The sequence below is a fragment of the Oryza brachyantha genome, chromosome 1, assembly GCF_000231095.2.
Source record: "Oryza brachyantha chromosome 1, ObraRS2, whole genome shotgun sequence".
Taxonomy (NCBI): Eukaryota; Viridiplantae; Streptophyta; class Magnoliopsida; order Poales; family Poaceae; genus Oryza; species Oryza brachyantha.
In genome coordinates, this window is record NC_023163.2 from 20,620,226 (window position 1) to 20,647,382 (window position 27,157).

Here is a 27,157-nt window from a genome sequence, read left to right on the forward strand (position 1 = left end):
TTTGTACGTAATATATCAAGATAAAACAAAAATAAATATGAAATAAAAGCAACCAATGAGATAAATGGCACTATAAAAATATTTACATTGTGCACATATTTAGAAACATAACGAGTACTTCCTCAGTCAAAAAAACCAATTCTCCGGTTTTCGTGTCCAACGTTTGACCATCCGTCTTATTTGAAAAATTTTCAGAAAATTAGATAAAAATTAGTCATACGTAAAATACTATTCATGATTTATCATCTAATAAAAACAAAAATATCAATCACAAAAAAATTAAATAAAATGATGAGCCAAAAATTATAGATAAAAAGTAAAAATTTAGTTTATTTTAGGACGAATGGAGTAATACGATATTTATCATGCAATTGATGGTCGGAGTACATTTGACGACAGCTCGACACAAGGTTCACTGTCATTGCTGCTTGTCACCTTCGATCGATCAATCATGTGGTGTTGTGCATGTAGTACGACGAGTTCCCCGCGCTGGATTTCCCGCTCAATTTGACTTGACCGAGCGGGGGGCATGGCTCATGGCTCGTGCCTGCCTCGCCTAAGGTCTTGTGTAGATCTTAATTTTTTTTCAAAAACATCACATCGAATCTTTGAACATCTAAATAAAGTATTAAATATAGATAAACAAAAAAACTAATTGTACAGTTACGAAAGAAATCTTGAGACGAATCTTTTGAGTCTAATTAATCCATGATTAGTTATAAGTGCTACACTAACCAACATATGCTAATGATGGATTAATTAGGCTCAAAAGATTCGTCTCGCGGTTTCTAGTCTAACCGTGAAATTTGTTTTTTTATTCATGTCCAAAAACTACTTTCGATATTCGATCAAATATTTAACGTAATACTTCTCTAAAAATTTTTCTCGATCTGAATACCAACTCTACTAGATCCAATCCGGTCACTGGGACATCGTACGTGAATCAATGCATGCAACTGCCCCATGGTTTTTGGTCACTGGGACATCGTACGTGAATCAATGCATGCAACTGCCCCATGGTTTTTGCGCTGGGGCACGCCATGGTGGGGGGCAAAAGGGGATCGAGCCGGTCGGCCTTTGCCAGGAGAGGAGACGAGGGCGCTTCAAGCTGGACGCTTTTTTGATGCCACCACAAGTTGCAAAAATATAGATGGGCATGGGCCGCGCGCGGGAATGCCGGATCGAGCACGGCGCGGATGGGATAAAATCACACTAAAAACAGCCGACCTGCGGGACGGTTTTGCTATGGTCCACCATTATTTTTTTGTGACGCCCGCGGGACGTCATGGGCCGCATTATTGCAGGCAAAGCGTGCCATGGGCCCATGGCTGTACATATGCGCGCAAGTCTGCATACATGCCGGGGTACAGTAAAAGGGCAGTTTCAGTGCAAATGGTACACCCTTGGTTTGAGGATTGAGGTTATAGACTATTTTTGGTTTTCTTTATGTTTATTTATAAACCAATACATTATGTTACATATATATCTACATTTATTAGTATTTATATGAATATAGCGAAAAACAAAATATGTCGTAGCATGAAACGGAGGTGACGGTATAAATTAATTCTTCAGCCCCGTAGTGTTATGAATCCATCGGAGGTGATTCGGACGAGCGAGCAACGTGCCCTGTGCCCAGTTTATGATTCTGGTGTGAGAAAATATGTTATACTAATGTACGTGTATGCCCCCCTTAGCTAGATAGTTTTATGTCCTAAGCCAAATTGTAGATATATGTCATTGACAATGTTCTAAAATAAATGCCACTGACAAGGGAAAACCATGTTCCTAAACATGGTGCACTTGTTCGTAAGATACATGGTACGTGTTACTGCGTAAAAAAAAAATCAAACGCACATGTAGTGATCAAAGCAAAGTGGTTGATTATTTGGTTTTTTTGTTGTAAAAAACTAAATGATATAATGTGAATAAAATTTTCATATATATATTTTTAATGATCTAAAAGACAAGACTAAAAAATAAATTTTGATAAAGAAAACCTAAAATCAATACTATATTTAAGATTAAAAATTCAAATTTTTACTTATAAATATAAACAGAAGCGAAAAAAACGTGTGAAAATGTTCTAACCCATGCTGCCGTGCAAGCAATGGTTGCGTTGCCACTGTAAATCTGTAATGATAACTATCACAAGCATTTTTCCCCTCACAACTTACACGGATTTGGAGTGCTGGCTTCAAATAAACATTTTTTTTTCTTTTTTGCACTGTGAGGCAGACGGGCTCAACTACGGCAACGAGCAACACAAACTGTTGAGTTCCGAAAAAGAAAAGAAAAACCGGGAGATATAAATGAGCCCGGCGCCTTGCGGGCCACGAAATCGTCTTGTCCCGGCCCGCGCACGACGCCACATCCCCCCCCCCCCCCCCCGCCCGCCCGCTCGAGCCGAGGCCACGCCGCATCTCCGCCGGGCCAAACCCTATGTCTCGCAAGGCGCAACCCGCGGAGCCTCCACGCGGGCGGAAGGGCAGGAGGAAACCTCTCCCCTCCCTCGCGCCGCCGAACCAAGCGGGGGCCGCCGCCGCCGCCGCCACCGCCACCGCCACCGCCACCACAACCACCGGTCCAGCCGCAGCTGCCATGGAGGCTGAAGCGGGCGCCGCGGCCATCGTCTACGACGCCCTCCCGGGTTTCAGCCTGGCGTTCTCGCCGGATGAGGAGGAGGAGGAGCACCTAGGCGGTGCGGCTGCCGGCCCCGGCGCGTCGGCCTCCGCCTCGGCTGCGGCGGAGGAGGTGGAGGACGCCACCGCGACCTACTCCGTGTTCCGTAACGAGATCACGGCTGCTGGGGACGCGCTAGTCGACATACCCGCTGCGGATTTCTTCTCCCTCGACGTCTCGGCCGCAGTCGAAGACGAGCCGGCCACCCCGCCGGCGTTGTCGCCGCGGCCTGTCGCGGAGGCAACGCCCTCGGGATCCCTAGCCCCCGCGGAGCAGCCGGCGCAGGGATCGGAGCGCGCGTGGTTTCGGGGAGGCAGGCGGTTCAGAAGCCCAATGCTGCAGCTTCACAAAGGTGAGGAAAATTTTAGCTTTATTACTTTTTGATTTTTTATAAGACATTGATTCATTTATTGTTTCGGTTAGCTTAGAGATATTTAAATTTGAATTTTAGCTTAGGTAGGCACGCTCCAGACTAAGCGTGCTGGACGATTTTTTTTTTATTGGAGATGGGGGATTAGAAAAAGTGACCGGAGACAGGTTATGGGCTTTTTTCGAATGGGAACTAGGTTCTGTGAATACTTTGGAACTGATTTAATTTGGTCCTGAAACACCTTGCAATAAGCTTATATGTGGAGCGATATGTTTTAACTGTATCTTGATACCAAGTTACTCACAATTTTTTGTTTTGTTAATACTCTGAAGTGTTTCTTGGACGCAGTGGTGTTATAATCTTGAAATGCCCACTTGATGCATACGCGACTTACGTTAACGTAAAGAGCAGCTGCAGTTTGGAGAGTAGCAGGCTAACAAAATATTGTGTTGTTATACATTTACATCCAAAGCAAAATATGCATGTTGACTAAAGACAATCTTGCTGTTATTCCCGTGCATTGGTTATTAGAAAAAGTAAAAGAGATGATCAAAACCAGATAGCAATTTATTTTGGTCATTTGGGAACTTGGACTGTAGAGCTTGATGTCAAGTATATATGGTTTCAAGCTGGACATTTTGATTGATGCAGCACTTACATGTTGCCTATTTCTTACAGAGATTCTTGACTTTTGTGAGTTTATTTCACCATCTGCTGAAGAACAGTCCTCACGGACAGCTGCTGTGACAGCTGTCTCCAATGTTGTCAAACATATATGGCCTCAGTGCAAGGCACAGTAACTCTCTCTCTCTCTATCACGTGGGTATGCATTCGATCAGCAATAGCTGCAAGTCATTTGGTAATTCCCAATTTCATGTTGCAGGTGGAAGTCTTTGGATCTTTTAGAACAGGGCTGTTTCTACCAACAAGTGATATCGACGTAAGCATTTTCTTTTCATTCTTTCCAGTGGAGTTGAGCATATAATTTGCGGTTCTGTTGAGCTGTATGAATCCCTAGAGCATAACATTTGCTTTGATATACAAAACTGGAGCCGTTATTTATTATTAAAACATGCTGGAATTGTTCTCAAGATATAATGAATGAGAAAAAATAAACATAGAAGGAAGGTGTAGCTCCACATATACCTTCTATTTTCCAGTTTTGCAGAACAGGGAGAGGAAAAAGTAGGATCAAGACAATTAGCGCTTGCAATATTTACTGAAGTTTCTAGGGATATGCGTTGTGTTCTCCAGAGTGATCTTCACCCTTAATTACATTTGTTTGCTAGTTTCTTTTCAAACAGACCCCCCCCTTTTGCTATTTCATGATTACAATCAAAAGATAACTGTGATACATAGCCTGTTACACATGTGTTGACCCCATGGGAAATGTATCTTATTTTTGGAAACACTCTCCTTTATCTATGAGTTTCTATGTTGTTCCGTGATGCAGGTTGTAATATTTGACTCCAGGGTTAAGACTCCTCAAGTTGGCCTATATGCTCTTGCAAAAGCATTGTCTCAGAAAGGGGTTGCTAAAAAGATACAGGTCCCATTTCTCACTCTATTCAACTATACTTTGCAACTACTCAGACCAAGGCTCACAGGAGAGACAAAAATGCATTTTTTGAATAAAGGGAAAAACAGTTTTCTATCCAACCGAAATACTTATGTTCTGCAGTTGCCACTTGGTTAATGTCAATCAAGTACTATTTTTTCTTTCATGGCAGGTAATAGCCAAGGCCCGTGTTCCAATTGTGAAGTTTGTGGAGAGAAAAAGTGAAATAGCTTTTGATATCAGGTTATATTGTGTTTCTCATTGACAACTATTGTTCCTTCTAGGTTTTTTGTGGGAGCGCAGCACTTATATAGTGGTTTCCCTTCTCTTTTTCCAGCTTTGATGTGGATGGTGGACCGCAAGCAGCGGACTTCATCAAGGTACTTTCTTCAGACAATTGACTAATTACTCCATTACTGGTGGCAGCATGTGCTCTTGAAGCTAATTTGTTGCAGATGATTGTATATATTTTAAACATCCTTTTCTCTTTGTATTGTAGGATTATGTGAAGAAGTTTCCTGCTTTAAGACATCTGTGTATGATTCTGAAAGTTTTCTTACATCAAAGAGAGCTCAATGAGGTAAAATTAAACTTAAAACAATTACCCTGTCTATTCTAATGAAAAGGTTGTTTACAGTTGTGCTATGTCTAGATTTCTAAACCATTTCACTCTTTTTGGTAGGTCTATACAGGTGGAATTGGTTCATATGCTCTTCTCACTATGCTGATCACACATCTACAGGTAAAATCGAGTCTGTTTTGTACTCTAATATAGTAGTGACCTTTATATAGTTTATGTAACATGAACTGAACTGTGTAAAGCTGAAAGGTCATAGTTCCTTCAAATAACATAATGTGTTTGTCATGACATGTTTAAGGTTTTTCTTTAAGTAAAATTTAGGACTCCTAACAAACATAAATCATGTCATTTAGCTTTAAGCATTGGTAAATCATTTATCTCAGCTTCTTATCTTCCTTGTCCTTACATTGTTCACTGATTGAAGTTTGCAATATATTGCAAATTGTGGATAACTGAACTTTAATGCTAAGTGTTCTTTTTGTTAGTTGGTCTGGGGAGGCAAAGATATACTGGGGTATCGTAAAAAGGAGCACAACTTGGGAATTCTTTTGGTAAGCAATACTTGTTTAACTGTTTCATAGTAATGTGATGTTTTGCATTTAAATTATTTGGTTTTCGTTGCATGTAAGTTCCATTTGAGATATTCCTGCAATATGTATTACATATTGCATCCTACAATATTGTTATGAAGATATGCTTTTTTTACATTGTCTTTGCTAATTTGATGAAGGAACATACACTCTCTTTGTTATGACCTTATGCCCCGAACAAGAATGAGAATAGGTAGTGAAAGGCAACTTCCCCCACCTATCCTAGATGAATGTGTATGGTATGTTTGAGTACCACTATATCATACATTTTAATTTTCATGTAATCGCCTCTTTACAATAGAGGTGAAGGGCTTCTATAGCCTGATGGTTACACAAGGAAGTTACAAGATAATCCCTTGAAAAACTAGGGGACCACATGGGCCTAACATTAATTTGGATAACATCTTGGACCACATTATGAGTTGGTAACTTCACTTGAGTACTGGTCCCCATGCATCTTGGGGGCATATTCCTTTGTAGTGTGATTGACACAACTCACATAACTCTTAATCGAACTCATTTCCTGCTGAGCTACTTGCCTTCTTGCTATCTTGTCCCAGTCGCTCTCTTCACTACCTACAATAAGAGCATCTCCAAGAGCATGGATAAAATTTTCCTCTCCAAATCTCAATATAGTCATTCATGTGAAAATATTTCATCTCTAAATTGATGTGCACTCCAACAGACTCTCCATCCTCAACTCTCTAAATTCTAACGACTTTTTACCACTATCCAAATTTTAGAAACTCCAACACCTCCAACAAACTCTATATCCACACCCTATATTTCTCTAGAAAGTATGGGCTCATCCCTATGGGACCTATGGATAGCCATCCAATTTAGTGGGAGGGAGATTACTAGATTAGCATTGAGGGGGTAAGTTTAGCCATTTGGATGGCATGGCAAATCGTTGGGTAGTCTCTTGGAGGTTATTGTTTTAATATAATTGCTAGGTATAGAGAGTTATTTGATCATTCTCTTGGAGATGCTGTAACCAAGTTCATGTGGGCAACTTGCCATCCTATTTACCATCTCAGCCTGTCGACAGTCAACTTTCCTACTTTCCCAAAGGCAAGTTGCATGTTCGCTACATGCATAGGTTCGAATACTCTATTTGCTCAGGATCGATTACCCTATACGCAAGATTGAATGCTCCAAGTTGCTACCCCAACTTGACGCAGCCAACTGCCTTACCTTCTTGAGGGCAAGTTACTTTGTAGGCATGGGATCGGGTTTCGGTCGAATAGGGGGCAAAGTGACCCTGTACCAACACTCTTAATGATAATGGGGACATGCCACATAATTGCAGCTCTTATAGTATTATTTGTTTTCCTCCATTGCAGATCACATTTTTTGATTTTTATGGACGCAAGCTGAACAATTGGGATGTTGGTATATCCTGCAACTCTGCAAGGACCTTTTTCTTGAAGACTGATAAAAAGTAAGGCAATGGGTTTACTAGTGGGTTTATCACAAATGAATATACCATAAAACTTTTATTTTTCAGTATTTTGTTCAACTGTACTTGCTTTCATGTTACCTTTTTCTTGTTTGTGTGCATTGCTGGAGAACAAGAATAATATCTCATTTGCTTCTAACTAGGCCACTCTGTTAAACTATTGAAGATCAATATGCTGTAAAGGTTGCTAGGCTAGGTGTCATATAATTGAGAAAATTATAAGTGAGGGTGCAACAATTTTATTTCCTATATTTTTGACTTTTTGGTTGTATAATTTCTTGCACAACATGCCATGAACGTTCAGTTCACCCGTTTACTGATCCTGTTCCTGGTTTTGCTTTTTAAGCTTTGCGAATCCTGATCGAGCATACCTTCTAGCCATTCAGGATCCCATGGTATGTTCTTTGCCCTTTCCTTTTCATCTGGTCGACCTGGATATCTCCAGCTTCAGTGGATTTACCTATATTTTATGACGTAGGTACCAGATAATGATATTGGGAAGAATTCCTTTAACTATTTCAAGGTATTAACTCTCTCCATGTTGTTTATGCTGTGTGGTTATGATACTTGAAAATGTCACTTGTTTACTGTTTCGTAATAATACTCATTTAAGCAGTTATCAATGAAAACGTCCCTATCTTAGAATGAGCTTGTTATTTTGCTCTTCATGACAGTTTTCCTTGGTACAGTGCTTACAAGATTTCTCATAGCAATTTTGCTGGGTGATCCTTGTGTTATTTGAGCAAAATTCAGTGATACTCTGAGTAGTTTCATACCATGTCAATGTCAGTACTGACAGCATTTCCTTCAGTAATAAATTTCCCAGAATGGTAGTCCCAAGTTCTGTTAGAGTAATCAATCGGGGGGTTGTCTAAGGTCATCAAAAGCTATATGCACAAGTTGTCACCTTCTTTGCCAAAGTTCTTCACGTTTTGAGGGCTAGTTTATTGAAACCATAGGAGGTTGGAACTGGAACATGGTATAATATAAGCTACCCTCTTTCTATCACCAGAATTGGATCACTTTTTTAGTTTCAAACCTTTCAGCTTTTGCATATCTGGAATTAGTGAAATCACTGGACCTTGTGGTCTAAATGGGAGGTTTAAGTAGGATGAAATGTTTTCTTTAAGACAAGGCTCTGGAAACCGAACGGTTCTGATTTATTTCCCAATGGTCCAATCCTGGTCCACAACAATAACAAGTGATTTTCCTATAATTTGCTACATAATAACTAGACGTTGATGTTTGACGTACATGGTCACTTTATCTAGCATGCAGCTTCTATGGTAGCTTTTGGTATGCTTATGACAACCTATAACATCCTCAACATCTGATTAAGTGATGTCTGTTAACTGCTGCAGGTGAAATCAGCATTTTCAAAGGCTTATTCTGTGTTAACTGATGTGAACTTGATCACAAGCTTGGGAGCGAACCGGAGCATTCTGGGCACAATTGTCAGACCAGACTCTGTGCTCCTCGACCGGAAAGGCTGGAACAAGGACGATACAATAGCTGACATGTTAACAGAACCCTGGGAACCATTACCCCGGCAGTTTGACAGCGGCAACGATGCAGTGTACAGTTGGCATGTGATAGACGATGAACCACTACCCAGGAATAATAGTCCATCCACATCGGAGGACAGAAATCCATCACCTACGCAAAAACGGAAGTCCTCCAAAGCAAAACAGAAATCACGGAAAAAGGCCAAGGCTGATTCGTCAAGTGGTAACAATGTTGAAAATGGTTTCAAGCTGGGGAAAGGACTAGCACAATGTGACAGATCTCATCGTAGTACAGGAAGCAGCAAACGGAGCAAAGGACATAGAGAGTATGACAGATTTACAAATACCCTCCCACAGTATACGCAGCACATTAATAGGTGGTGACTTTTGGAGTCCCACAAGGTTTTGACAGGCAGAAGAGCATTATGGCGCCCTAGCAAACGTCGAAGTTCCAGCGGCTTTCTGAAGGAAGAAGCCATATGATTTATTTGTTTGTTTGTCTGGCACATTATATTCAGTCCCTTGTAAGTCTGTAACGCCGATCAAACCGATATCTTCAGTTATTTTATTATTATATTATTTGAACGGCTGCAATTTTGCCAACTAGATTGTGGTTTTCAGAATTTTTGAAATTTTCATTGTCCGTAACGTGAATCCATAACATGACTCCTTGAAAAGGTCAAATTTTATTGAACAAAAGAGGAGAACAGTTTGAACCATCGGAGCTACCATTCACACCAAGTATAATCAAATTAAATAGAAGGTTCCACATGCTTTTCCCAGTTTATAGATATAAACAAGTAAACAGCTCTCTTTTGCTCGTTATTCTACACCCTCGTACTTTTGCTCCTGCTTATATTTATAAGCTAATATTTGAATTTTTAATCTTAAATTTAGAATTGATTTTAAAGTTTTTTACTGAAGTTTATTTTCTAGCCTAGATTTTTAGATCATTAAGAATACATATATAATAGTTTTATTCAATATTACTTTTCATTTGTAAATATGTTGTCACTCCTTAGTGTCTTACTCGAATAGCATACGGATCTAGAATGTGCGGAAGGTTTGTGTTCAAATATCAAGGCTCTATCTTTGTAATATGAGATTACATGGGCATTGAAATAAAAAATGCAAAATAAAAGAAGCTGGTAAACCGATGTTGCCCGCCCAACTAACAGCTGACAAGATAGTGTAAACTCGTCAAATATATTCATACCGCAAAGACATAAGTTTACCAGGTTACAAGCAGATATGTCCATTAAAACTGAGGACATATGCCAGCGTCATCACTTGACTAAGCTACCATTCTTATTCAGATTGATCCTTCAGCTGAAAAAAAGTAGAAGGATTTGCACCAATCTGCTTGCTAATTAAAAAAAAAAGAGGACAGATTGAAGTGCTCTATGAGAGCTGATAAGCTTCCAGTCATGACAGAAGTGGAGAGTTTGAGAGACCAGTGAGACACCTCAATATGACTGGTGCATTCTGCACTAACCTGACCATTCCCGTGGGGATGTAACATTGCTACCTGCATTGAGCTTATCAGCCATGGCAATAGAGTCTGCAGGTTGGGTTGCAGTTACCACTGGGAGTGCTACGCTCTCAACTCGATCCCGTGGATACCCTACCATGCTAGCTGTTTCAAACATATTGCCAAATGGTTGATTATGCACGACTTGTGATCCCAAATGATGAAATGCCATCGGAGCACCCACTGGATGCTGAGGCAGAACAGCAACAACAGTAGCAGCGCAGTTAGAAGGATTCTTGAATGTGGCGCTGTAGGTTTGGCCACTACCTTGAACAGCATAGGATGCCACACTACAGTGGTTGGGCTTGCTTGGTTGAGGTGGGCATGAGCTCAGGTTGTGTGGCTGCAATGGTTGTGGCTGCTGATGTTGGATATTAAGGTCTGTCGATGGAAGCAAAACTGTATTGCCTTGGCCATAAAAAGAAGGCATGGCTTCATGATGCTTTTGCTGAGGTGAAGAGTATGGTGATTGTACCATCATGTTTCTCAGAAGTGGTTCTGCGGTAGTGCTCGCAGGCTTCTGAGAAGAGTATGGAGGATACAAGACTGTGACTTGAGGAGCACTTTGAGCCTGAGGAGATGATGTTTGCTGTTGAACTAGCTGTGGTGGAATTTGCTGAATATTGTATTGCTGTGGTTGCACCATAAGGGGCTGTGTTCGCCATGCTTGTGACTCCACCTGCTGAGCAGGCAGATGTAACCTTTGATCCTGGGTTTGAGGGTACAATTCTGTCACCTGACTAGATTTCTGAGAAAGTTCAACTGCAACCCTGGCTTCAGAATTCTGGATTTGTGGCTGAATAACATGAACCGCAGATTCTGATGGTTCACTCTCAGTGCACTTAACAGGATTTTGGCTTTGCATATAGAACATGGCAGCTTGACTAGGCTGCTGTTGATCTGGCTGTGTGCTCAAAGAGACAGGCACTAGTTGCTGCAAAATATAACCATTGCTGCTTTGGACTGGGATAGCAGGAGATTGCATTGCATTAACTTGGTGAAGAGGCACGAAAGCGACCTCATGTTTTGCAACTTGTGTGCTGTGTTCGTTTTCCCTTGCTCCAAATGTTGAGAAAGCAGAGGCTTCATTCACTCTAGCAGGGAACTCATGCGCTATTTGAAGTTTGGATAACTCTTTCGGTGTTTCTGCAAGCTCATGCTTGTCCTGTAGAACCTGCACAGATTTCTGGACCTGTTTCGCAAAAAAGCAGAATTTCAGTGTCGCAAAATGATGCGAATCTCATGACAACAGCAAGTTGATTTCATTGAAGTCAATTGTGAAGAAAATACACTGTGACTCCGTAAATCAAACAAAACAAATTTGAAATGCAAATGGAAACCGTTAAACACTGCAGCTACAAGCTCAAGCCTGAAATCTGAAAAAAGAAGAAGAAGAATCTGAACATTGCGTCAAATGGTTCCCAGACATGATTATTAATTATCGTTCAAACAGCTTTACCGTGGGAATGATTAATGTAAGTAGTTCGAAAACATCACGCAATTTTGACAGCCAGGAATTCAGTTGACCGTGCAAAAACGTACATGGATCTAGAGCGAGAGCACCCACCTGCCTCAAATTCTTCTCGAGGCACCGGAAGTTGACAGTCCCCTCGCTGTGGTAATCCATGACGTCGCTGCGCAGTTCCCCGATGGACCTCTCGAGCTTGTAGCAGTAGAGCTCGAGCTGCGACAGGCGGCCGCCGATGCCCTCGAGCAAATGCAGCAGCCCCTCGGCCTGCTTCTTCATGCACTCCTCCACGGCCGCCATGACCGCCTCCTTGGTGTAGCTCTCCTGCGCACCGTACACGTTCACGAACGTCCTCACCATCCTCTTGTCCTGCTGCAAATCCTGCCCATTCCCCCCCATCACACGCACGCACGCACAGCATCAGAAACCACGCCCAAACAGTCTCGACGCCGGAATCTTCCATGGCTCTCTGCCTACCTCCGCGCGGCGGCGGGACTGGTCGAAGGAGCAGCGCGCGGGGTCGGCGGGGAGGCCGAAGGCGCCGGAGACGGAGGCGGCGGCGGCGGCGGGGCGCGCGGAGGACGCCATGGCGGGCGCAGTCGCAGGCGCGGGGTAGCTAGGGTTTTGGCCTGGGCGAGCGGGCGGGAGGAGACGGTGGAGGAGGGAGGAGGGAGTCAGGAATCCGAGGCGGAGAAGGGGCGAGGAAAGTGAGAGCCGAGCTGAGCGCGGCGCGGGCGCGGGCGCGGTCGCAGTGCCTCACTGCCCTCTGTGGAGTGGAAGCCAAGCACCAAAAAGCAGAGTAAAAAACGGAGAGAGTAAACAGATCCGGTTAGGAAAGGAAAAAAAAAGGTTGTAAAGAGAAGCGGAGGCAGAGGAGGGAAGCAAAGCAAACGGCCCCGTGTGGGTTCGCCGTGTTCGAGGCGTTTGGGAGGAATAAAATTGTGGGTCGAGCCGCGCGGAACGCGTGGGTTCGGTGAACGCGAGACGAGACGCGAGACGCGAGCGGGCCTCGCAGCCACTTGCGGGACGTCGAAATCCGCGGTGTGTCCCCGTGAGATCCATGGGATTCAGCACCTCGCTTCGTTCTGTCGTCGGCCGGTCGAGCCGAAGCCGAGCCGAGCGGGAGGTGGAACAGTGGGTTGAAGTGAACGGAACTGGTTGGGTTGGGTTGGGTTGGATGCGGCGTCGCTGTCCTCCTGAACCACGTGCGGGATTAAGAACCGCGGGCAGCGTCTGTCCGCGCTTCGTGTCACCGTGTGGGCGGGCGTAGCTGTGTGTATGGGCAACGACGACGGCATGATGTTTGTCTGTGAGGCACGCATGCTCGGCCACCGAGCGAGCAGTCTCCACCCATCGGTGTCGACTGTCGAGACTCGAGGGGATCGGGGGTGTGGGCTGGGGGGTGGCAAGTGGGGGGCGCATCCACTGCTCCACCGCCGTTCGATCACTCGGCGCACGTTTGTAATCGCGATGTGCCGATGACGTTAGTTGCCGAGGAAAGGGGCGCCTGTGGCCAGATTCTCCGTAGGTCCATCCGTCCATCCACCGAGATAGCGTGTGGCGGTTAATGACGAGAGGGACGCAATCGCCTGACGAGGAGGGTTAGGGTGCTCTTCATGCGATTTTTCAGACAAGGCTAAATGACATTCTAGCTCTGTTCGATAATAATTTTATTTTTTGTTTTTTTCTAAAGTTTGACCATTTATCTTCTTTGAAAAGATTATAAAAAATTTAAAGAAATTAGTCACGCATAAAGTTTTATTCATGTTTTATCATCTAGTAACAATCAAAATATTAATCACAAAAAAATTTTAAATAAGACAAAGAGTCAAAACATTTTTTTCATGAAAAACTAAAAAATGAACAGGACGGAGATAGTACTTACAAACGAAAAATAAATTATAATAAAATATTTATACATATTATTCTTAACTATCTAAAAGGAAAGACAAAAAATAAACATGACAAAAACCTTAAATCCATTCTTAATTAAAATTTTAAATTTATCATATAAACATATGACAGAGAGGAAAACGTGACGTGACCAGCTTAAGTGGGGGCGACGACGACGAAGGACGAAACCGGATAAGGCCAACCCGGTTGGCAAGTTGCGATTATGTTAGAGAATTACTGGATATTTTTTCTTTACTGTCCTCACTGTGAGGTTCGTTGAGTGTGCTTTGAACTACTTTCAATTTCAATTTGTATTTTATGCGTCTGCTTGCAGTGCCTTTGCGAAGTACGTACACAATTATATTGCTGTTTATCGCTTGCTCTTTACTGTTACTGCTAGTAGTATTTTATCAGAGAATGTAGGATGATGATGAGATCTGGTTGATCTCCTGCACGCTGCTATGGATAGTCTCTGTTTGTCTCGTTCCGAACGTGTTGATTTGGATCTAGTGACTTTGGTAGGGTGATTTAGAGGTGTACATGAAAGGTAGACCGTCGACAGATTCGCACCCAATGAACAAGAGCAGTATGCTATAGTACCCAGTGTACAATGAATTTCTTTAATATTTATTACATTCATTTCAAAATAGTACAATCTTTACATCTGACGTGATTTTCGAGAGAATACTTTAACCAATATTATTTATAAAAATGTTATTTTAAATAAAAAGAGTATGGTAATTTGTTTAGTGATAAGTCTAGACAAAACTTTCGTCATAGATCATTTTGACCTTTTTTTAATAGGTAATTCAACTTTAACATACTTGACTTAGCACTATTCTAAAGATACCTGTATTTGAAAAAAAATAGTACTATTTCTGTGCCAAAAGACTACTTTTAAGCTACCTCATACAAACCAATGCAAGCCACAAAAACTGGAATGCTATTTACTTTTCCAAATCCTAATATATTTTTCCTATACTTTTCTAAATTCCAATGCATTTGGAAGTATTTAAACAAATTCGAATATGATAATTGATTAAAATTATAGTCTTTCTAGAACAAATGAGAAAAGCAAAAAACATAGTCCTCGTGGGACAGAAATAGTATATTGTTGCTACACTGTATTCATGTGGAACCAATTGGAAAGGGACACTTGCAAATTTGCGACAGCTTTAAAACGTTATTGTAAAAATTACCATTAAAAATTACAAAAATACCACTAGAACCACATTCCAGTGACATCTTTACAATTTATAACGGTAGCTTTCTAGATGGACCGGGTTAAATGCCGTCGCCAACTCATTAGTTAACTGCTTTTGTAGCATTTGTTTTAGCATTGCAATAGATACTCCATCCAGCTTAATAATTATTATTAATTTGAACGAGTTTAAAGTCAAAAGGTTTTAATACATCGAGCATTAATAACTTTAAAAATATTCAGTTTGAAGACCCTATAATAACATGTATAGATAAATCTTAAAATATACTTTAATAAAAGTATAATAATATTTATTTATTGTATATATTACAACAAAAAAATATAGTCAGATATAGGTTTTGAAGACCGTATCGCTATTCAAAATGATAGGAATTACTCCTCCGTCCCTAAATATTTGACGCCATTAATTTTTTATATCATTTCATTTATTGTTAAATATACTTTTATACATATATAGCTTTATATATTATAAAATTTTTTTGAATAAGACGAATGGTCAAATGTGTATAAAAAGATCAACGATGTCAAACATTTAGGGACGGAGGAGGTAGAATTAAACAGGAGGAATAGTTGGCTCTCTCTCTCTGCAGATTTGGAGATGTTGCTTAGAAGTGAGTCATTGTTTAGTTTTTTTTCTTGTCTTGAGTTATGATGTAAGATGACAGGATTGATAGCCCTGGGTAAAATATAGAGCGTAAATAGAAATTGGGCTGTTTGACGGATGGTTTAACATGTATGAAATTTTATATGTAAAATCTTATGCTGCTCTACATTGTTGAATTATCTTTTTTATGACCGGGACAAATAGAGCACATATTATTATGTTTTTTTTACGAGGGGCATGATAAACACCCTAGCATAAAAGGGTGGTCGACCGAAATTTTGTAGTAAGCATTGAATCCTACAACATGTAACATTTTCTCTCTTCCTCTTCTGCCATATAGGGATGATTGTTACGAGTATTTGCAAACAAATATATACACATATTCTTAGAGATCTAAAACCTAAAATTAGAAAATAGTAGAAGCGAAAAGATAATGGTGATACCTTACCTCTTACAATTTATACAGTAGTGCCTATTCTATCTAGGGTAACCTACACCATAGACCCAATAAACTTGATATCATCATCCAATCTATTGTATTCTCCTTTCTCTCGCCGCTAGCAGCTAGCCCAACCCCTTATCCATATCGTAAAATCTAAATGGTGCGCGCGCATGATTTAGGCTTAACGAGTGACGGACGTTTAGCTGTTCGATCCTGAGCGAGGGACCAGGCCAGCAAAATAAGGAAGCAACCTATCTGGTCAGAAGACTGAGACCGTTCAACCAACCTAAAACTCCTATGCTGCAAATATAATTTTCTCTTAAACTACTCATCCGATCGACGATCCGATTACACCGTTGTGGTCATAACAATTAAAACCTTTATAACAAGATTCACATGATTATATTTTGATAAAAAATACAAATTACTTTTATAATATATCTAAATTACTTTTAGATTTCATTAAGTTATATTTTAGACATATAAAAATAAATTTAATACAACATAAAATTAATTTACATATATTATAGACGTAACTTAAAACAAAAAAAAGAAAGTACTTGTCATGATATTAGAATCAATTCCGTTGTGGGGTAACTATGATATGTTGATTAAATCTAATTGTTAGATAGACTTGTGTTTTTACTCGCACAATAGATTTTTTAATGCCATAACAAGTTACCTTACTTTTATTTTATTTTAAGTTCCTTCTTAAATTTAATACAAGATAAAAGCAATTTACAAGTAACTTAAAACAAAAAAAAGTAATTTGTCATGACATTAGAAGTAAATCCGTTGTGGGGTAACTATGATATGTTGATTAAATCTAATAGATAGACTTATGTTTTTATTCCCACAATAGATTTCTTTTAATGCAGTAACATGTTACTTTACTTTTATTTTAAGTTACATCTATAATATATATAAATTACTTTCAGGCTTTACTAAATGTACTCTTATGACTTCGAAGTAATTTAATGAAATCTAAAAGTAATTTAGGTATATTATAAAAGTAATTTGTATTTTTTATAAAAACATAATCATGTAATATCTTGTTATAAAGATTTAATTGTTACGAACGTAATAGTATAATCGAATCAAAATTGGATGGGTAATTTAAGAGAAATTTCCCTAAGAAGAAAAAAATGGTACAATATTGCTTTTTTTTTCTATTTTTGGCTGCTGCCTGCTGATAAAAGGATACGGTGTTCTATTTTTTACAAACATGTTTATGTCGCTGGTTAGGACTAACGCGATACTGCATGTTAGGTAGCCATATCCTATCTATCTATATCTCTTGTATTGCATTGTTGTCTCACCGCACTAGCATACTAATCTGGTCGTCGGATTACATTAAATCCAAGTGCATACTAATTCGGGGTATAATCGGGTATCACCAATGTCGCAACGTTGTTGGTGTCGTCGAGGAAATAAACCCATATTTTGTCCATTGCAGATTACCAAACAACACCAAAATTGTTTGGCTACTATGTCCTGACCACCCACGTGTTAAAAAATTAAGACCAAGAAAAATACATATTTGAAAAAAAATGGAAAAAAAATATTATCAGCCTACTATAGTGAATAACCTAGGCGTTAAAGAATATTGGGGACCACGAGAGATATGCATTCGAAGTTATCGAAAAAAAGAAAGAACATGAGAGGACATCATAGCACAGCCACATAATGGGCCGTGACAAGCTCAAAACAATCTCCATCTATCTACGACACTAGTTTTATTTTTCTCTCGCGATTATCTAGTACTAGTTGGCCTGTTGGTACTTGGTAGTAGTGGAAAATGACGTATTGCATTATTTTTTTTGAAAGGGAAACGTATTGCATTATCAAATAATGTAGGCTTTCCCCTGTGCATGCATGAGTAGGCGGCCACAAGCGACGTCGTGCATCGCGTACATGTATAATTCCATTCTCCTCTGCTCAACTTTTCCCCATAAAGTCCGTAATCTTTCGCTGACCATAATGCCTCTGGATTCTATAAGAAAGCCCTTACAGGCTTACGTACAACATCATTAATCAATGTGCAAATATTATGCATGATTGAGACGGACACTTTTTTAATAAGGATCATAAAAATGACAAAGTAGTCTGGCAAATTGACTCCGTACCGACGAGGCAACGAGTTGAAAATATAATGGCAAATCGGGAATGCATCTCCTCTTCCGACTCCACTCAGAGGCCCAGTGGACAACGAGCGATTAACCAACTTTGGCAAGTCTGCCAATAAGATTTGACCATGGCGATCACTCGAGATATCAAATCTAATAGTCGTGCTCGTACCATACTTGACACTAGGTAGTGCGACTTAATTAAATTGGCTTCTAATGAAGTGCATGCAAAGTACCAACTGAACTGGCACAGAACCATTCCACAATTGGTTGCCTGCTCGATTTAGGAATCAACATGGATGGATTGGACCACTAAACCGGCCGTTTGGCAGTTGTTGTGTTTGAGGCAGTTGGTTTGCCTGATGAGTAGTTGTGTTGCACTTGCTGGTGCATGAACTGCATAGTCCGTAGCCCCACTTGGCTAACAATGGCCGCCAGCGAGATCCGACGTACGCCATGGCAGGCATGCAGGCGGTTTCAGTTCTCGACGGCGCGAGCGCATTGGTGGCCACGCCGGCGGCGACGATGACAACGTACGATGCGATCGGTGGTCGGTGGTGGCAGACACGATATCTTCTTTGCTTAATTTGCTCGTGGGTGCTTTAGTCAAACAAATTCGTTAGCTTGATTCGATATATCCATGGGCACTCGGCGACGGCGTGCCCCGTTGTTTTTCCGTGGTACGTAGTTCCATCTCTCACGGGTATTGGCGGGAGCAAAAAGGAAGAGACGCTTAGACTCTCAAGCTCTTAGCGCCTTTTCAGTCGGTCCCTCAGGCTTGTCAGCCGGCACTGGAGTTGATCAATTTAGTTTTGGTGTTGTTAAACGCTTTTTAGGGTGATTGTTTCGGTTTTTTTTTCTTTTAGAAAACAAATGACACATTTACGAACAAAAAATAACATATAAATACAATTTATATAGACGTGTTTTTAGAGATCTAAAATAAATGCTACCAAATAAGTTACTTAAAAAACATAAAATTAACTTTAAATTAAAAATTAAAAATTTAAATTTTAGTTATAAATATAAGTAAAAGTGAAAAGAATCTCCTTGGTCTCGCTGCTTTCCTTCGTGCACGGGCCAACGCACGTAATCACTTCCCATATATATTCAGCGTAGCCTTATGCACTTGTTGACTTGTTGTTCGTCAGAGATGGATAAACGTCAATTTCAACAGGTGCTGCTTTAGCCCGGAAAAAAGAGAAAGGGTGCTGCTTTTAGTTGTTAGTTTATTCACATATGACATATGACGAGGTATTGATACGCGTTTGCGCAAGCTGCTGGATTTCTTTCTTCGGTACATATCCAAGCCATACTCCCAAATACACCACATATATCCACAAAAAGTATTTTTCATCACTTCTTTCTTACATATTACCTAAATAATTATTTAAAAATTAATAATATCAATTAATACTATATCTATTTTCAAATATAAGTATTACTAGTTTCTTCAGCATACACCAAGAATATGTTAAGAGATTCTATTTTAGTTGCTTCAGTGATCATTTTTTTAATTTTGAATTGATTATATTTCTCTTTTAAGCATCTGATTGACTCTGTAATTATTACAACTATTGAAATCGTGAGAGTCAGTAAAAAATACTTATATTATAGTACAAATTCGAATCCTAAAAATGCAAATATTTTAGGATGGAAGGAGTATAAAATATATCACTTCACAAACAGGCAAGAAATTTGACTTTTACAAGTTAAACACAACAAATTTAATTACGAATGTGCACATACTAGTTTTAGTTTAATTTGTTTTTTTTGTTACAACTAGTAGATTTTAAATTTAAACTTTTATGTTTGTGGAGTGATATATCTTATATTAACATATCTGGTCAATTTTGTAAAAAAATCTTAATGATTATCGGGTGACATACATAAAATAAGTGGATGTCCAAACAAGATATGAAAATCCATCACCAATATATCCATGGGGTTGGTCCTGGAAGACATTGAATCTAACCTTAAAGTAGCGTGGGTATATACTTTACCACTAAAAACATTTAAATTAGACAAACACATTCTACCACAAATAGCCTAACAAATTTAGTGTTGCTTAATTTGCAGAATCTGATGGGTTTCGTTAGGGCATGTTCAAAGGTAAAATTCTAGGTCGACTCTTGTCTAATTCACGTTAGCAACGAGAATCATTTTATATAAGTACATATAGAGATAGAGTCATGTATGATTTCTTAATCACTGCAATAAAATATTTTTTATTACTCTCTTTCCTTTTTTGTCCACACTTATATAACAAAATCTCCTTAAATAAATGCTAAGAGTCAACTTTAAACCGTTGTTACGCTAGCAATAACTTTTCTCTATCCTCTCATCTTTTTCCCATGTCACCAAATTTATTTGCGTTACGATAAAGAGAGTCTAAACCATTGTACATGCATAACAACAAAAATATTGTATCGTTGATTAAGTGGATTGTGCATTATATCATATTTTATTAGAGTTCGTGTTAAAATAGGCATACCAATAGACATATCCTAGACTCTTTAATGCTAATATTTCTAATTCATTAATTTCAAAATTTGTAATTAACAAATATGAAGTTGTCCCCATATATATGACCTCTTAATTTAGTTTTTATTTATTTAATTATGAAATAAATCAATAATTAGCAAGTCACAACAAGTAAACATAGAAGCCCAACATATTATTAATTGTCTAACTTTCTCCATAAGGACACATACAAATAGCTCTTATTTTCATCTCTATCGATATATGCTCGCTGACGTGGAAGAGAGACGATAGGAGAGAGAAAATGAGTTGTTTTGCATGGAGTCAGCAAAACATCGACTCTTGATACGTAAAACAAGGAGACAACTAGAAAATTTGTTTTGTACATGTGCTGATTCTAAAAAGAGACGCCAACCAGATGGAATGTGAATGGAGAATTAATTAGTCTGGGATTATGAAAAGACAACTTGAGAGGCTGTCATTTGTACGAGGAGTTTTTTCTGCTGACGTGACTTAAGATAGAGCCTATAACGAGCTTTACCATTGAAAAGCCCTAAGGTCCTTATGCTCATAATTAATTACACATGGGAATAATTTTATATAAATTTGGTAATATTCGTATCATTGACTGCCATGCTCGCCACCGTCACTTATTATGTGTTGAAGGAGGTCTACCATCTACCGTGTCCGTATGCATGCATGTGTGTTTTTCATGTGCTAGGAAACACAGCTAGTGTGGTAAAATCACTTGGATTTTGAATCTTATTGCATAATTATGCCTATAAAGGGTATGCTTTCAATATGAACTTTATGAGGCTTACGGCACATATTATTAGGAGTTTGTGTGTGTGTGTATATATAGATAGTTTTCCACATAGTAGAGAAAAAAACTACTATATGGTAATTTCTCTCCCTAGCTAGTAGCTACGCCTTGCATGACCCTTGAATTAAACCCATTTTAATATAACTCATTTTATATAATTGTTGTTTTCTAACTATAACATGAGAGTATATATAGAATGAGGAGGGAGGCTCAAGCTAGTATTCAAGTTCACATTCAACTGTGAACTTCCGCTCATTACAAAAAGATGTGTCATTCAGCTACGTAGAAACACCGGTACATATGTGTCACTCATTCTACATTATTTCTGCCAAAGGAATTAACGCATGCCAAACCAGTGCTACTATTCGGCACTTTATTGACACAGAAAACAAGGAGTTCTCTTAACTCTCTCAGGACGCTCTCACACACGGACACACGGGCACACACAATTAATACCGGAGAAATCAGCAAAATGCAACAGAAAATGCAAGAATGAAGAACGAGCCGGTGGATCGGATGCATATATAGTGGGATAATCTCAGTGATGCTGCGGGTCTGGCCCTCCGGGGCTCAGCCTCTTGGACCCGGACACGACGCCGCCGTCGCCGCCGTCCTCCGCCGCCACCACGGGAGCCGCCACCGCCTGGGCAGGCTGCAGCATTGGCTCCGAGTCCTCGGCCACGGCCACGGCCGGGACCGCCACGGCGCCGTCCCTCCCGCTCCCCAGCCGCCGTGCCGCCGCCGCCTCGACGGACGTCGTCGCCATCCCGATCATCACCAGCAGGACGACGCACGCCACGGTCACGACCGCCACGACGCTAAGATGCCTAGCCATAGATCCTCTTGATCGATCGTCCGGGGGCCCGTTTACGTACGTGCGATTGGGATGCTTGCTAGCTACTGCAGCGCGTACGCCGAGCGATGTATATCTATGTTAGTATCTTCCAGTGATGACCAACCGCTAGCCCCTACGAGCTTTTATATACAGAAGAGGGGGGGAGCTGCTCGCGCGCGGTTGTATACGTGAGGCGAAAAATTAATATAGCAATTTGCGACTGATCTTCCACGTAGGTGTCCTCCAAAGCGAGGCTTAATTGGCTTTGATGATGACAAGATTATTCAAATTGGTCATACATGAGCTCACACGTACTCTCTATACGATTGAGTATTTCATTGCCATTTGGAAGGAAAGGATTTCCTTTCCGTTCGACTAGCGTTATTGACGCTATATTGCATAAACCGGCCAGCTGGTGTTGGATGTGAGGGTTCGGTAATGACTGTATACTTCAGTGCTAACACATTAGATTGACTGTTGTCTAAGAAGAATTACCTGTTCCGAGTAGGTCGTACTATATCTAGCATATATCAGCCTCGATTTCAGAAAAGAAGAATTAAAGACACTACCAATGACAGTGTCAACCAGCCTCGATTACATGTTAGTGGATCTTTCATGCATACGGAGTACATTGTTACATAGTACTATATATGGTAGCACTGTACGTAGCAAAACAAATTAGCCTTAACTGTTCATGACCATGGTGATTGATGACCACACAAGAGGAATAATCAACTTGGTGTTGCAGTCTTGCATAGGACTAAACCTCACCTTTTTTTTAATTGGATGTGGCCGTTTAACCCTATGTTTGTATACTTGTATACAATCACAATCACATTATTAGAAGAGTTTGTGGCAAACCTAAGAAATAGGAAGTGCTATAACAAGCGAACCAACAAAATGATTACATATACCACCTACTACACCTCTCATTTCGTACATATAGTAACAATTTCTATTATCGCCTAGAGTCATTAGCCACCATAGAATCTATACAATGCTAGAAAGTCCTACATTATAAAATGATATGGATATTATATTAGCCATCATTTGAACAGTTACATGACCACCTACTCCAATGAGTGACATGTTTGGACAGCCACCGCGGTTTAATAATCCTCGTGCTAAAGTACAAATCAAAGCACAAGGAACTTTGCCCACACAAATAACCTATACATGATTACCAATTATCTTTTTTCTCTAATATAATGTCATTTTAAAGTCTAAACAAAGTCTACTAATTAAACACTCGCTAATTGAACTCTATATACTCATAGATGATTTCATCGATAAAACAAACCAACGATACCATCCACTAAACAAAGTAGCGTTACAATAAGAAAAAAAAAGACTATATGTGATATTTGCCAGATTTCTACACTTCCAATCTATTAGTTTTTCTTTGACTATATGATATTGATCCGATGGCCCGATTATGAACTCTTCACTTATATCTAGTCCCCAAACCCCCACCTCCTTCCTCAGTCCACTCCATCCCACATAACGACCACCTCGCCTTCCACACCGACTAGGCTAGGCCTGCCAATATGTCATAATGTTATTGCATCACCCATCAACCGTTGTCTTTTAACTACTCAAGAGTTGGTGCCCCTCTGCCTGCACCGCCTAGCATTGATGATGTCCTTGCCATCAAAGCCTTCATACTCGACCATTGCATCTTGACCCCTTGTGCCTCAGTGCCCCCACAATCTGCATTGAAATGACCTACCTAGAGTACGGTGAATAGGCATTCATAAAAGCACTCGTAGCAGAATTAAATTCTCCACTAAAGTATTTGGTCTTAAACATTGAAAACTTTGGACCTCTGGTCTTAAGTACCGATATTCTTGTCCCTGCACCTCCCAAGGAGCGTGTTTTAGGGACAATGTCACATAGAGAAGGGATAGATGAAAATGTAATGAGAGGTTAATGTGTATGTAGATAACAATATAGATATGGAATTAAAAAAGATTTCACCAAAGTTTGGATCTCCATGACCCCGCTCTCTGTTGAGAGAATCAAAGGAGTCGAATCTCAATTGATCCTAAGCATCACCAAGCTATAAACTAGGAGAAATCATTTGTCTCCAAGTAATCACCAAGGTTATGCCCATTTCCAAGAAACCACCAAGACCCAAGCAAGGACAACAAGCATCGATCCATCTCTGGTGAAGCATACTCTACTAAATAACCTCCTAATAACTAGCTCGTTTTTCACTCAATTACCTATTTGCTTGTGGAGGTGAGTATATATGGACCTTGATACAAACTTTCATAACTTATCACAACCTTGGATACTCAACAACTACTAGCTGTCTAGGAGACCTTGATCTCCAAGAGTAACAAAGACAATGAGAAAAGCTTGATTGCTATCAACTTAAGTGCATAAAGCCCATTTTATGTTACTTCTTTCTCCCCTTAGATCACTCTTACAAAGAACTACCACTAAGATCAAAATAGCTAAAATCACTAGGATAAGTATTTTCCAAACTTAGTAGCCAAGCAAAAAGGTGGTGGAGGGTTTAAATACCTAAGCTCCCCAAAACTAGTCGTTACTTGCATATTCGAACACCCGAGACTCCGTCAGCTCTCACCAGAAACTCCGGTCAAGTTTTTCTACAACACAAAGAATGTCGGATTGGAGTACCCGACCTTATATGCACTAGGAAATTCACTATTTTGATGTCACTTATATGCTACTAGCATATTACCCGTGTGCTGTAACAAAGTTTTAATTAAATATATTTATCACTAACCAGTTATTACCATTAATTTCTACATATATTTGTCTATGACATGTGAGCCTTTTGGCCTTATTTTCTTCCCACAAAAAATAGAGAATTTTGGTTGACATGTGGGTTGTTTAGACCCATATTTTACTTTATAATTTTCAAAAAAAGATAGAGAGTCGGTGGCCGGTGGGGTGGTGGCAGATTCATCACCCAAGCATCCACCCCACCACTACTTTTCCATGTTGTTTTAGAATAAAAATAATCTCCATTGAGTACCTTAGTGTGATATAGAAAGTCATAAGAAATTTGTAGTAGTACCCTATAACAAAGGAGAGATACCAAACGACAGGGATGAGCACATTATGAATACTTCCATGACTGATCACATTATATATGGACCACACTAGTTCCCTAGGAAAACCTCTAAAATCATATCATCCTTCACGTCTCAAAAAAGGTACATGATAAGATTCAGTTATGCTAACAATATCTAGCCAAAACTAGTTTTGAAGGATACTTTCAAATAAACCCTCCGTTGATGCCAAATTTAGCAATTCAATGTGTCACACTCGAAGGCTTGGAACTCCCTATATATCTTCAGTGCAAGACCTAAATTATTAGAATCAACTAAAAATAAGCGTGACAGTCAGTTTGACCCTTCAACTGACCATATGTAAAGGAAAGTAGGGTTAGACCCAAAGCAGCTGATTGACTTTCTAACCAATAGACACTTGGGGATCTAACTGATTATGATAATCGACCATATAGGAATTTGTGTATGAAAAGTTAATATACAACAACCATTATTGGCTAGAATAAAATATAACACTTAGTGAACCGTGTTATTCATTGGGAACATCTTATAAGATTAAACTTAATCGAGACAGTTCAAGATTGAGGCCAATGTTAGTTGATTCAACTAATAATTACTACATCCGTTTTATATTGTAAGACTTTCTAGTTTTGTCTAGATTCATCCATTGATGAATGTATATAATTTGTATAAATATCTAGATTCATTAACATCTATATGAATTTAGACAAGACTAGAAAATCTTACGTTGTGAAACGGACGAAGTACCATCTAAGCATGAGACAATTCAGTTATCTAAGCAATTACAAGGGTGGCTGCCTGTCTCGTCACTTAAAAGCTAAAGCATGCGTAATAATTTCCAAGTCGATGATCACTAATCATAATATTAGAATATCGGACCGAACCAAGACAACTCAAGATTAGGGTTAGTAAGCATAAACTCAAACTAGGATTAAGCAGTTTTTAGCTTTCAATCGATGATCCAGGATGATCTATTGGCCTAAATCCCTAAAATAGACAAGTTTGGGCAAACGCTATTATTATTGAAAACAACCCTAATAGATCACAATGAACCAAGACATTATAGGATTGAAGTCCACAAAACAAGAATTAAATCAAAGACTTGCAATTTTAGACTTCTAGCCGATAGATCATTTAGGTAAATTATTGGCTAAAATCCCAATAAAATAATTCATATATATATGTATATATATATATATATATATATATATATATATATATATATATATATATATATATATATATATATATATATATATGCATATTTTGATCTAATCTAACAATTAGCAACCAGCATAATTGATCGGACTGAACCGAGACAAAATTAAACATGAGAAAATTGCCTGTTTGAACCGAGCCAATAATACATATGAACTGTGATTGGTGAGCTACAACTATTCTAAACATAAGTGGGGTGGTATGTGTAAGTGAGCCCACCTGTCGGTTGGGCTAGGTTACATTGTTCTAGAGGGCAAGCTGTTACCTGACGGGAGCTAACTTATGTCATCAGAATTTGAACTTAATCTATGCAACCTTACTCTGACAACTCGCTCTGTCAAAATTGAAGGCGATGCAATGAAAGTTTGTTGTATTGATCTGAATTTGTCTTTACAAGGACCAAGGTGCATATATATATAGCCTCAATTTCAGGCTATCCTCATTAGACATGTACTAGGACTTATCTTAAATTATCTTTACATATACGGAGTCAATGTTCCTATTATATTACATATACAGAGATAACTTACCATTTTATACAATATCCATTTAAGCAAACCGACCCCTGTACTCGATTCTATCTTGGAGTCCACCTCTAGCACGACTTCCAATCTCTGTTCTTGTCTAATTCATACTCTATCATCTGGTATATTTTCTGCACCATATGATTGCCTTCACCAATCAGCTTTGACCAAGTCAACTTCC

At 39.5% G+C, this 27,157-nt stretch overlaps 2 protein-coding genes across 2 annotated transcripts; one reads left to right on the forward strand and one right to left on the reverse strand.

Annotated features, from left to right (window-relative positions):
- Positions 1-2,395: 2,395 nt before the first annotated feature.
- On the forward strand, positions 2,396-9,468 carry LOC102717118 (terminal nucleotidyltransferase 4B). Its single transcript, XM_006646129.3, has 13 exons — positions 2,396-3,034; positions 3,731-3,843; positions 3,936-3,992; positions 4,506-4,601; positions 4,783-4,853; positions 4,948-4,990; positions 5,110-5,190; positions 5,293-5,352; positions 5,676-5,741; positions 7,124-7,221; positions 7,586-7,634; positions 7,718-7,762; positions 8,601-9,468. The coding sequence occupies exons 1-13, from the start codon at positions 2,443-2,445 to the stop codon at positions 9,126-9,128; spliced, it is 1,899 nt and encodes a 632-aa protein (XP_006646192.2). The 5' UTR covers positions 2,396-2,442; the 3' UTR covers positions 9,129-9,468.
- A 463-nt stretch (positions 9,469-9,931) lies between these two features.
- LOC102702227 lies at positions 9,932-12,464 on the reverse strand. The gene is made up of 3 exons (XM_006644441.3): positions 12,221-12,464; positions 11,843-12,124; positions 9,932-11,467 (listed from the first exon to the last, which is right to left on the reverse strand). Exons 1-3 carry the CDS (start codon positions 12,329-12,331, stop codon positions 10,235-10,237), a joined length of 1,626 nt encoding a protein of 541 aa, XP_006644504.3. The 5' UTR covers positions 12,332-12,464; the 3' UTR covers positions 9,932-10,234.
- Between the last annotated feature and the right edge of the window lie 14,693 nt (positions 12,465-27,157).